This window comes from Sinocyclocheilus anshuiensis, unplaced genomic scaffold, assembly GCF_001515605.1.
Source record: "Sinocyclocheilus anshuiensis isolate Anshui unplaced genomic scaffold, SAMN03320099.WGS_v1.1 scaffold37, whole genome shotgun sequence".
Taxonomy (NCBI): Eukaryota; Metazoa; Chordata; class Actinopteri; order Cypriniformes; family Cyprinidae; genus Sinocyclocheilus; species Sinocyclocheilus anshuiensis.
Genome location: NW_015536461.1, coordinates 3,922 through 16,023, shown reverse-complemented (window position 1 = coordinate 16,023; position 12,102 = coordinate 3,922). Strand labels below are relative to the sequence as shown.

Below are 12,102 nucleotides of genomic sequence, written 5' to 3'. Positions count from 1 at the left end.
TTACATTTAGTTAAAAGTGGCTGTAAAACATCAGCTTCAGTGGTGTAGATGGATAAGTGCGTGTTGTTGGCTTTTTGATGCGATCGACCAGGGTTCGATCCCGCCTTTTGCCGAAATTTTTTTTCCTCCCTTTTCAAATCTCGTATTAGCAATGGATTCTATTTACACTAAGTGAAAATAGCAGTATTTTTAGCAATATGCTATTTACACTAAGTGCAAATACCTATTTACACTATGTTAAAATAGCAGAATTTCTACTATCAAGTATACTACTTGTTGCAAATAGTGGCAATTATCTGCACTTCAGTATTGTAGTACATTATAAAACAGTATGCAATAATAACGTATTGAGTGTAAATTATAATTTAAATTTTAATTATTAAATGGATGCCACCTTATTGGTACAATAAAGCCCTCCCTACACCTACCCTAACCCTACCCGATACTTTATTTTCAACTTTTTGATTATTTTCTTAATTTTGATTGAAAATAAACTTTACGATGTGATACGAGATTTGAAAAGGGAGAAAAAAAAAGTTCGACAAAAGGTGGGCTCGAACCCGGGTCGATTAAGTCAAAGAGCCAACGACACGTGATAATCCATCTGCGCCACTGGAGCTAATGTTTTAAAGTTACTTTTAACTAAATGTAAATATACACTCCGTATTTTTTATTCCGTAGTAATGGCAATTCATACAATACATTTAAACTGAGCTACTTTAATACCATCTCCGAACTTTCTACCACGACTCTGCTGTTCTTCGGCTGGTTCTTCCTGTATACGTTGATTGACAGATGTCTCGTCCAGTCAGCGGTGAGTAATCCCAAACCAATGGCGCTGTCTCAAACGATACCTACCTCTTTCGGTTTGTCTGATTTGTCGTTGTGTTTTCTGACTTGTTAATTTGTTTTCGAATTTGTCGTTGTGTTTTCTGACTTGTTATTTTGTTTTCGAATTTGTCATTGTGTTTTCTGACTTGTTATAATGTTTTCTGAATTGTTGTTGTGCTTTCTGAATTGTTATTTAGTTTTTTAGACTTGCATTTGCGTTTGTAATTTGTTATTTTGTTTTCAGAATTGTGATTTGTTTAGCACTTCTCGGCCACCGTAAACATTCCCTTCAAAAGCGAAAGTAATCCACTTCAGCGGATATTATTTTTAGGGATTAAATAAAAACCACTGGGTGGATTTTTATCATAGGGTGGATGTGTACACACACTGCCAACACACATTTATGGTCAAACAACATTTAAAATTGAATTTTGCATCCGATGACGCCTTTAAGAACTAATCTGACCAACTAGCAGTTAGCCAAGGAGTCTTATTTTTCAGATTCAAATTAGTCTAATCTATATTTTAAATCGACTTAAAGTTATTACCAGTCTTAAAATTAATTAAATAAATAAATAACGTGTAAGACTATGCTACTGTAAGCATTTTATGCAACTGGCCCCAGTCATTATTTGTATAATGATAATAAAAATTGAGAAATTTTAAAGAGTCTTCATGCAGATCTAGCCTTACAAATATATAACAACAACAAGAACGGAAAGACCAAAAAATGTAATTAACAAAAATTTATAATGACAGAATTTTCTTTTTGTGTTCGTTTAATTATAACTGTGTAGAATGCTGTTAGTTTATATTTTCTCTACCATCTTTTCCCATGTAGGTTAAAGCTTGGCACTTGGACACTGCAGAGCCCCTGCATGAGCTGACAGCAGGGGTTTGTTCTGTTCTTGGTGTTGTTGGTGATGCAGTAGCATGCATATGCAGTGAGGGGGCGCTCTGTTTTTATGACATATCCACTGGCATGCAACATTCCCAGACCCCCCTACCCTACCCTGCTGGACACCACAATATCACCTGCTCTCTGACACTCACCAAATACTCCAAGATACTCATTGCTTTTGGGGAAAGCCGTCTCCATTCGGTATGTATCTTGTTTCAGTAAAGACCAAGCAAAATGTCACATTTCAGCGTTATTGGAAGGTTTTGTGTGTGTGTGCAGGTATGGAGCCATGGTATTGAGTCTGTGGTTGATCTTCCCTCTCCAGCTTTGTTCCTCAGAACATCTGAGGATGAAAAATTGCTGTTTGCAGGTGCCTTTATACATGTCATTGTCTGGTTATCTTTACTCATTTATTAATTGCTCTTAAAGTGTGCATCACTAAGGTCAATCAATTATTTTATTAACTGACCATTACCATTCGATTGGTTGAGCCAGAATGTTGGGCTGCTTACAAAAACAATATTTAAACCAAGACCAAGTTTACACTTTTCAGAAAATCAAGATACGAATGGCTTACCTCAAAAATATCAGATATCACCTTTAATAACATTAATTAAATAGCACTTTCCATGAAAAGGGTGCAAAATAAGGCTTGCAATTCTAAAAAAAAAGGGACATTTATTTAACAGTGTGAAGTACTTCATCTTTAGATTTGTTGTTTGTCCACTGGATCAAACTCAATATTATATTATCTGTTTTATAGTATATTAGCTTATTTTTGAATAATTAAAATAAAATTCAATAAATATTATTATGAAATGACTGATTGGGTAACAGGTAACAAAAAAAATAATTAGATTTGTTTGTTGTTGTTGTTGTTACACTCAGGAAGGCAGTATAACTCACTTTTTTCCACATTGAGATTTTTTAGTTCCACAGGAGGAAGAAAAAAATCGATAATGGAATTTTCATTTTTGAAATAATTGATATAACTATGTCTTTTTTGTAATACTCTTTTTCTCTTTAGTCCTTTCATGTATTGGTAAAGCTTAAATATTATAATGGTTTTATTCTATATTATCATATATTTGAATAATTACATAAAATTCAATCAATATTATAATAAAATGACTGAATGGGTAACAGGGTTGCAGATTTAGCCTAATAGAAGCTATCACTCATCTATCTAGTTTGGGGGCCAAGTTCTGGTATTTTTGGTGTCTAGTCGAGACAAGACCAAATTTTGGTATTTAGTTCCCCATAACTAAATGTTTGTTTAATAATATTTCTTACAAAAATTTAAGGTGAGAGGATTGAATAGCTAAGTTTGAATGATTGTAGAATCATAGCCCACATTAATGAAAAGACTAAATACTACTTTTTTTGTTCATCTATTATAAGAATTATAATACGTTAAACTTGCTAGATTGTGATTATTTTCTGTTCAGTAAGATTTTATCTAGAACACAACTTAGGCCATGTCCACACGTACACGGGTATTTTTATAAATGGAGTTTTTCCTTCTTCCGTTTAAAAAAAAAATCTCCGTCCACATGAAAAGGCAAAAGCATGCTATGAAGCACTGTCAAGAGCATGCCAAGCCAACAGGTGGCGATATAATCTCAACCGTAAAGCCATGTTGGCCAATCAGAAGCCTGAAAAAGTTTCAGAGATAACAGCGCAGGCTCCGACGTCACAAGCCAAAATCTCCGGTTTCGTTGTCTACACAATAACACTGCAACCAGAGTTTTTGAAAATCTTCACCTTGGCAGGAGTTTTCAAAAATGTTCGGTTTCAGTGACCTGGTGCTGCATTTGTGTAAGGCCCTGTCCACACGAACACGGGTATTTTCAAAACCGCAGCTTTTTCTATGAGGTTTGGCCGTTCATCCACATGCAAACGCAGCACCAGGTTTATAAAAATACCCGTGTACATGTGGACATGGCCTTAAACTCCTTATGAACAGTGCCACTAAACCTATTTGCTTGAAATCCATTTTTTTAAACCACTTTTTTTCTTGTTGAAGGATGTGACAGAACATTGTGCGTGTTCCTTGTGACGCTGACTTCAATGCAGAAGGTTCTGGATCTTCACCATGACGCATCAGTCTTATGTGCCGTTTCAAGCAGTGAAGGCAGCGAAATCATCACAAGTGCCCAGGATCGGATTATACGGGTCAGTTTAATCCCTTTCTTCCCATACATTTTCATCTCACTGCTATTGTCTCAACCGAAAGTTGATCTTGTTGCACTCTTTAAGGTGTGGAGCGTAACCACAGGCGCCCTGCTGGACTGGATCGGTGTGATGGATTCTGCTGTGGCCTCTTTGGCTGTCCATCAGCGCACTATTATCTCTGCTTCCGTTATTGCCAACCAGCTCAAAGTATGGCAGCTGGATTACAACACCAAGCACAGGAGCAAAACTTTCATCCCAGCATACTGCCCCCTAGTGGCCCTGTCGAAAGACGGTGACACTGTATTCTATGTGAAAGAAGGAGATGAAACAGAGATTTTCACCTGGAGCTGCTCGGAAGGTGAAACATGTAATAACATGATATTGGTTTTCATTTTTGTATTTATGTGCGAGACATATTTAAAGTGATTCAGAACAAATCTGCAAAAGTTCTCAAGCCAAAAGTGTTTGTGTGTTTAACAGGTCTACGGTCCGACAGTATGGACGTGTCCTCAGAAGTGTGCTGTATGGAATTAGCCCAGCAGAAACGCTTACTCTTCTGTGGATTGAGAACTGGTACCATCCTTATTTACCCACTAGACTTGGCCCCAGAAACCCTGTGCCTGCCACCTCCAGAAAACCTGCCGACAGTACGCAGCATGGCCATCAGCCCGCGGGAGGACAGAATGGCCGTGGCGTATGAGGATGCGGTTTGTATCTTTGAGATTACATCGAGAGACAGTTTCCCCTGTGTGGATGGCCCACTTGAGAGGTACTCCCTTTGCTTGCTGCACTCCCCAATCTCCACCATGGCTCTGCTGTATGACTCCAGGCTGCTCTATGGGACCTTTGGTGGCGAAGTGGTGATCTACGACTTTAAGAGCGCCACGGCAGCCGAGCTGGATCATCACGGTGCAGCCATAACCTGCATCACCATGAGCAACTGGGATGCGCAAGCGCTGATTGGCTCTCAAGACTGTGTTCAGAAGTTGTGGAATCTGAGTCCCGTCTTGCTGAATCACACCATGGAGTACAAGGTGAGGGTTTGCAGGTTGCCATAATTTATTGAGCTTTTTAAATTAAACTAAAAGAGTTTGTTGTTGTTGAGCCAGTTTTTAAGATAACAATATTTGAGCATAAAAATACCATCATCCCGAATGGTATGTAAAATAGTCTATTAAATTTATTTTTGATCTACAAGTTGTCTGCAGAGTTGGAGGTAAAGCATTACAAGTAACACCAGTTACGTAATCAGATTAATTTTTACCAGTAAAGTAACACATTACTTTTTAATTTAGAAGGAAATATCTGAGTTACTTTTTCAAATAAGTAACGCCAGTTACTTTGTTTACCGTCTTTACTGACAGCTCTTGTGTTGCCATGTTGAGAGAAATCGGGAGTAAGTGCTGAGGCGTTGTGTTCACTGTGTAAAATTGATGTTACTGTAGTTCTAGACTAAATATGAACATGTATTTACTCATCTCACCTGCACAAAAACAGATTCAGTATTTCACAAAATGAATAAAAACAGTGAAATGCAAACTCAGAATATTATAGAAACTTGCAATAATTAAATGTTAAATAAGACAATAATCATTTTTTATGTATATAATTCAGTTTTATTAACCAGTGTCTTTGCTGCTGACCTTCAATGATCCAATTCAACCATACTAAGCAAAAATGACACATTTGTGTTTCATTTTTGTTATTGCTGAATAGTGTTGAACTTTCTTTTCCTGCGTCATATTCTTCTTGCAATTTGTTTGAGCTGCGCCCTCTACTGTACAGACATTAATTTACATTTCCTTCAGCCTTTGGTGTATTCATTTCATTTTTGTTGTGAAAGGGCTTTTGCATTTGTAAAAGAATAACTTTTTTATATTAAAAACAAACAAGCAAGCCCTGCTCAGATTTAAAAAGTAACTCAAAAGTAGGGCTGTGCGATATGACGATATATATTGGATGGACGAAATAAAAATATGTCCTTTCATATTATGCCCTATCGCTTAATTTGTGGTGTCGCAAAATACATTGTTTACGGCAATACTTTTTCATCATTTGGATGACTGCAATCTTACATGCCACCACGGGGTGTGAAGGGGAGACCGAACCAGGTGGCTCTGAGCAGGAGAACGACCAGCAAGGACAAAACGAGGAGCTCATTCCTAAACGAGGGACCACATCTGTAGTATGGGTGGGAATCACCAGAGACCTCACGATACGATATTATCACGATACTTGTGTCACGATACAATATTATTGCGATATATTGCAATTTATTACCTTTTTCCAACTTCAAATTATGTCCCCAAATGAAAACTTTGGCAACATCTGTTTTAACTAAAAAGAAACATTTCTCAGTTTGTTTATGTCACTTCAGTTTTATTGTTGCAGTGCAAAATTGGATTGTCAAGACAAACTGACCAACACTTTCATGAAAACCTGTCATAAATGTTGAATGCACCTGGCAAACTCAACTATTTGTATTGCAGTCTAGTCTAGTCCACCATATTTTTTGTATATTTATTTAAAGATCGCATGTACCCTTTTTTTGTCACTGGTGTTGCCTTACTTCTTTGGCAATTTTAAAGGTTTTTATTAAATATTATTTATCTTTTTTTTTCAGCACATGTAGTCAGTTACATAAAAATAATGATAATGCAACAAATAAGGAGAGTATGTTTTATTTATTTTAATCAGGTTTGTTTCTCATGAAAAATGGGGGCAAAAACAAAAGTGTTGCGTTTATAATTTTGTTCAGTGTAGGTTATGACTAAGAGGTGTAAACTTCGAACTGTCCTCATTTTACATTTCATGGTGCCTTAAATTACTTGCCCAACTGCCCCATAATGAACTCTCAGAATCGCTTATCAATTTGAACTGAATGCTTATTCAGTGCCTGTGAATGTGAAGAATAGGTGATAGCCAGGAATTGTGCTATCAATTCCTATCAATTGCTATCAATTGCTATCAGCTAACTATGTTTCACAGTTTAACCGTTGATTTCTGTATTTGTAACAGTTCAGTTTCTACCTTGAAATGCTGGGTGATCTATCTGGTGATGATGGGGGGGTCAGTGCTCCTGCTCTGACTCTTTGCCTGCATCTTTGCTGACGGACCCTCCATGCCTTACGTTCACTTCTCTTCCCCCTTTGGCATTTTGTTTTTTTATGCCATTTACATCATATATTTGATCGTTATGAATAGACTTTTGTATTTTAAATGGTAGAAAATCCTGTTTTTTGACCTCAAAATAAAGCACTTTTCCTCTGCACATGGCTTGTGGGGACAAGCAGTTTTGTGGTACTTGAAATTCTATATAATTAATAAAAAAAAAATAATGCCACATTGATAGCTCAGGAAGGTGTAATTGTTCAAATAACATATTGTTTCATTTTAAAATATAAAAATATTGTAACCCTAATGTGTATTTCAACTGTAATATTTCTGTAAAGTCTAGGGACAGAAAAGTGGATGTTTATCCAAATAATGTATAGTCCTACAAAGCTAATATTATCAGAGCATATGAGCAGAGCATAGCATAGCAGAGCATAGCGTCACTGAAGGTAGCATTATTTTAGCAGCGTTGCCCAGTACAGCTGAACTAGCCTAAACCATGCAAACTGGAATAAGTAGGCCTATACTGCATAGAAATGTCCTGTCAGCGCGTTATTTGAGCGGACTTTGCTTTTCCGATGACCATGAGTGGTACACGAGCGGAACGCACATTCTTAGATCAGAATACTGAGCGGAGCGTCAAACTGCGCAGTGACGAGGAGAGTGAACACTCCCGGGCGGGGCGCAACGCGGCACGCCATATATTATCATTATTATTATTATATGTAGCCTATATTTTCGGTGCATCCCTACTTACATCCCCTCCTTGTTTACAAATCTGAACTAAGTCCATACATCTGATTTAAACTATGGAGTGATGTCCATTGCTCCAAAATACGCCTTCGAAGAGCTACCGCTATTATAATGGGCTTGAAGAAAAGAGATTGTACTTTTGTTTTAAAGGCCCTGCTTGATCTTGTTACTCCAGTATATATGTGTGTGGATTCCTGTATTATGTGTGCTATCTTTGGATCACTCAGGTTGTGCAGCCAACTTTAACCCTCTGTTTCCCACACTGGCTTAAAGTCTACGGGACATCTGACCGTTTCAGCTGTCCTCCCTAAGATCCCTCTACATGTTAGGTCCAGCCCCATTTTTAAATCCATTCAGAGGCCAAATTTCATTCGTTCGAGGTGTTTGATTACTTCCATGTTAGTTCATGTTCCTTCTTTTGTTATTGCTGTAGTTATTCTTTTATTCTGGGTTTTTTTTTTTTTTGGCTCATGGCTAGGGGGGTTGCCAAGGCTGGCTTGTTGGTCTAGGGCTATGATTCTTGCTTTGGGTACGAGAGGTCCCAGGTTCAAATCACAGAACAGTCCATAGCGAGGCTTGGTCATGAAGCTCTTTTGTCTCTTTAGGGTCACAAGCAATCAGGAAGTTTTTAGTCAATCGGGCAGAAGTCCAGTCAAAGCTAGGTTGGTTAGATCAGGTGGTTAGAGCGTTGTGCTAGTTACGCCAAGGGGGCCAGTGACCAAAATTTACTGGGATCCAACCCCTCTGTCTAACTGCTTCCCCACAGCCACAGCGCTACCTGTCTCCCAGGTGCAATGGTGTAGTTCCATGGTGTAATGGTTAGCACTCTGGACTTTGAATCCAGCGATCCACGTTCAAGTTTCGCTGGAACCTGCGTGCTTTCTTGCAGCAGGAAAGGAAAAAAAGTTTGGAGGTGGTGCTGGCGAGCCTGTAAGTGATTTAATCTTTGTGGCCCTGTGAGCAACAGCTGCTCCTGTCAAGGTTCCATGGTGTAATGGTTAGCACTCTGGGCTCTGAATCCAGTGATCCGACTTCAAATCTCGGTGGGACCTCCTTTTGCCACCAATGTGCGGAAGACCAGGTCCAAAAAACTTTTCGGCTGCAGTGAGCCCCAAAAGCTCACGTAGGGAGCTTTGCTTCGTAGTGTCAAAGCACAGTTTGTCTCTTTAGGGAAGTGAGCATAAAAGGGCAGGACCCAGCTTGGAGAATGCAGGCATCGATTCCACTACCTCTTGCATGCTAAGCGAGCGCTCTACCATTTGAGCTAATTCCCCTGGCCACGGTGCAGTGATGTCCATTACTCCAAAATACGTCTTCGAAGAGCTACCGCTATTATAATGGGATTGCCATTTGAGCTAATTCCCCTGGCCGTGGTAGAGGGATGTCCAGTGCTCCAAAATACGCCTTCGAAGAGCTACCGCTATTATAATGGGCTTGAAGAAAAGAGATTGTACTTTTGTTTTAAAGGTCTTGCTTGGTCTTGTTACTCCAGTATATATGTGTGTGGATTCCTGTATTATGTGTGCTACCTTTGGATCACTCAGGTTGTGCAGCCAATTTTTCCCCTCTGTTTCCCACACTAGCTTAAAGTCTACGGGACATCTGACCGTTTCAGCTGTCCTCCCTAAGATCCCTCTACATGTTAGGCCAAGCCCCATTTTTAAATCCATTCAGAGGCCAAATTTCATTCGTTTACCTTTGACACTGTCTCGAGGTGTTTGCTTACTTCCATTTTAGTTCATATTCCTTCTTTTGTTATTGCTGTAGTTATTCTTTTATTCTGGGTTTTTTTTTTGGCTCATGGCTAGGTGGGTTGCCAAGGCTGGCTTGTTGGTCTAGGGGTATGATTCTTGCTTTGGTTATAAGAGGTCCCAGGTTCAAATCACAGAAGAGTCCATAGTGAGGCTTGGTCATGAAGCTCTTTTGTCTCTTTAGGGTCACAAGCAATCAGGAAGTTTTTAGTCAATCGGGCAGAAGTCCAGTCGAAGGTAGGTTGGTTAGATCAGGTGGTTAGAGCGTTGTGTTAGTTACGCCAAGGGGGCCAGTGACCAAAATTTACTGGGATCCAACCCCTCTGTCTAACTGCTTCCCCACAGCCACAGCGCTAACTGTCTCCCAAGTGTAATGGTGTGGTTCCATGGTGTAATGGTTAGCACTCTGGACTGTGAATCCAGCGATCCATGTTCAAGTTTTGGTGGAAACCTGCGTGCTTTCTTGCAGCAGGAAAAGAAAAAAAGTTTGGTGGTGGTGCTGGCGAGCCTGTAAGTGATTTAGTCTTTGTGGCCCTGTGAGCAACAGCTGCTCCTGTCAAGGTTCCATGGTGTAATGGTTAGCGCTCTGAATCCAGCGATCCGAGTTCAAATCTCGGTGGGACCTGCTTTTGCCACCAATGTGCGCAAGACCCGGTCCAAAAAAACTTTTCGGCTGCAGTGAGCCCCAAAAGCTCACGTAGGGAGCTTTGCTTCATAGTGTCAAAGCACAGTTTGTCTCTTTAGGCAAGTGAGCATAAACAGACAGGACCCAGCTTGGAGAATGCGGGCATCGATTCCGCTACTTCTCGCATGCTAAGCGAGCACTCTACCATTTGAGCTAATTCCCCTGGCTGTGGTAGAGGGATATCCAGTCCTCCAGAATACGCCTTCGAAGAGCTACCGCTATTATAATGGGCTTGAAGAAAAGAGATTGTACTTTTGTTTTAAAGGCCCTGCTTGGTCTTGTTACTCCAGTATATATGTGTGTGGATTCCTGTATTATGTGTGCTACCTTTGGATCACTCAGGTTGTGCAGCCAACTTTTCCCCTCTGTTTCCCACACTAGCTTAAAGTCTACGGGACATCTGACCGTTTCAGCTGTCCTCCCTAAGATCCCTCTACATGTTAGGTCCAGCCCCATTTTTAAATCCATTCAGAGGCCAGATTTCATTCGTTTTCCTTTGACACTGTCTCGGGGTGTTTGATTACTTCCTTGTTAGTTCATGTTCCTTCTTTTGTTATTGCTGTAGTTATTCTTTTCTTCTGTTTTTTTGGGGGGGCTCATGGCTAGGTGGGTTGCCAGGGCTGGCTTGTTGGTCTAGGGGTATGATTCTCACTTTGGGTAAGAGAGGTCCCGGGTTCAAATCACAGAAGAGTCGATAGCGAGGCTTGGTCATGAAGCTCTTTTGTCTCTTTAGGGTCACAGCCAATCAGGAAGTTTTTAGTCAATTGTGCAAAAGTCCAGTCAAAGCTAGGTTGGTTAGATCAGGTGGTTAGAGCGTTGTGCTAGTTACGCCAAGGGGGCCAGTGACCAAAATTTACTGGGATCCAACCCCTCTGTCTAACTGCTTCCCCACAGCCACAGTGCTACCTGTCTCCCAGGTGTAATGGTGTGGTTCCATGGTGTAATTGTTAGCTCTCAGGACTTTGAATCCAGCGATCCACGTTCAAGTTTTGGTGGAACCTACGTACTTTCTTGCAACAGGAAAAGAAAAAAAGTTTGGTGGTGGTGCTGGCGAGCCTGTAAGTGATTTCATCTTTGTGGCACTGTGAGCAACAGCCGCTCCTGTCAAGGTTCCATGGTGTAATGGATAGCGCACTGAATCCAGCGATCCGAGTTCAAATCTTGGTGGGACCTGCTTTTGCTACCAATGTGCGCAAGACCCGGTCCAAAAAAAACTTTTCGGCTGCAGTGAGCCCCAAAAGCTCACGTAGGGAGCTTTACTTCTTAGTGTCAAAGCAGAGTTTGTCTCTTTAGGGAAGTGAGCATAAAAGGCCAGGACCCAGCTTGGAGAATGCGGGTATCGATCCCACTACCTCTCGCATGCTAAGCAAGCACTCTACCATTTGAGCTAATTCCCCTGACCATGGTGGAGTGATGTCCATTGCTCCAAAATACGTTACTCCCCTCTGTTTCCAACACTGGCTTAAAGTCTACGGGACATCTGACCGTTTCAGCTGTCCTTCCTAAGATCCCTCTACATGTTAGGTCCAGCTCCATTTTTAAATCCATTCAGAGGCCAGATTTCATTCGTTTGCCTTTGACACTGTCTCGGGGTGTTTGATTACTTCCATGTTAGTTCATGTTCCTTCTTTTGTTATTGCTGTAGTTATTCTTCTGGTCTGTTTTTTTTTTTTGGCTCATGGCTAGGTGGGTTGCCAAGGCTGGCTTGTCGGTCTAGGGGTATGATTCTTGCTTTGGGTACGAGAGGTCCTGGGTTCAAATCACAGAAGAGTCCATAGCGAGGCTTGGTCATGAAGCTCTTTTGTCTCTTTAGGGTCACAAGCAATCAGGAAGTTTTTAGTCAATCGGGCAGAAGTCCAGTCAAAGCTAGGTTGGTTAGATCAGGTGGTTAC

The 12,102-nt window shown here is 40.5% G+C and overlaps 1 protein-coding gene and 2 non-coding genes across 3 annotated transcripts in view; 2 read left to right on the top strand and 1 right to left on the bottom strand.

Annotated features, from left to right (window-relative positions):
• LOC107655543 (NACHT domain- and WD repeat-containing protein 1-like) overlaps positions 1-10,659 on the top strand; it is a 22,246-nt gene extending 11,587 nt beyond the window's left edge. The window contains exons 13-19 of the mRNA XM_016443408.1: positions 1,673-1,933; positions 2,012-2,102; positions 3,759-3,907; positions 3,992-4,274; positions 4,388-4,941; positions 8,619-8,704; positions 10,476-10,659. Coding sequence (XP_016298894.1) covers positions 1,673-1,933; positions 2,012-2,102; positions 3,759-3,907; positions 3,992-4,274; positions 4,388-4,941; positions 8,619-8,704; positions 10,476-10,596 — 1,545 coding nt within the window. The 3' untranslated portion in view covers positions 10,597-10,659. The remainder of the gene's footprint in view (positions 1-1,672; positions 1,934-2,011; positions 2,103-3,758; positions 3,908-3,991; positions 4,275-4,387; positions 4,942-8,618; positions 8,705-10,475) is intronic.
• trnaq-cug (transfer RNA glutamine (anticodon CUG)) lies at positions 8,755-8,826 on the top strand. The gene has a single exon. It is a non-coding gene; the product is annotated as a tRNA-Gln (tRNA).
• Positions 10,660-11,534: 875 nt separating the features above from the next.
• Positions 11,535-11,607, bottom strand: trnaa-agc (transfer RNA alanine (anticodon AGC)). The gene has a single exon. It is a non-coding gene; the product is annotated as a tRNA-Ala (tRNA).
• Between the last annotated feature and the right edge of the window lie 495 nt (positions 11,608-12,102).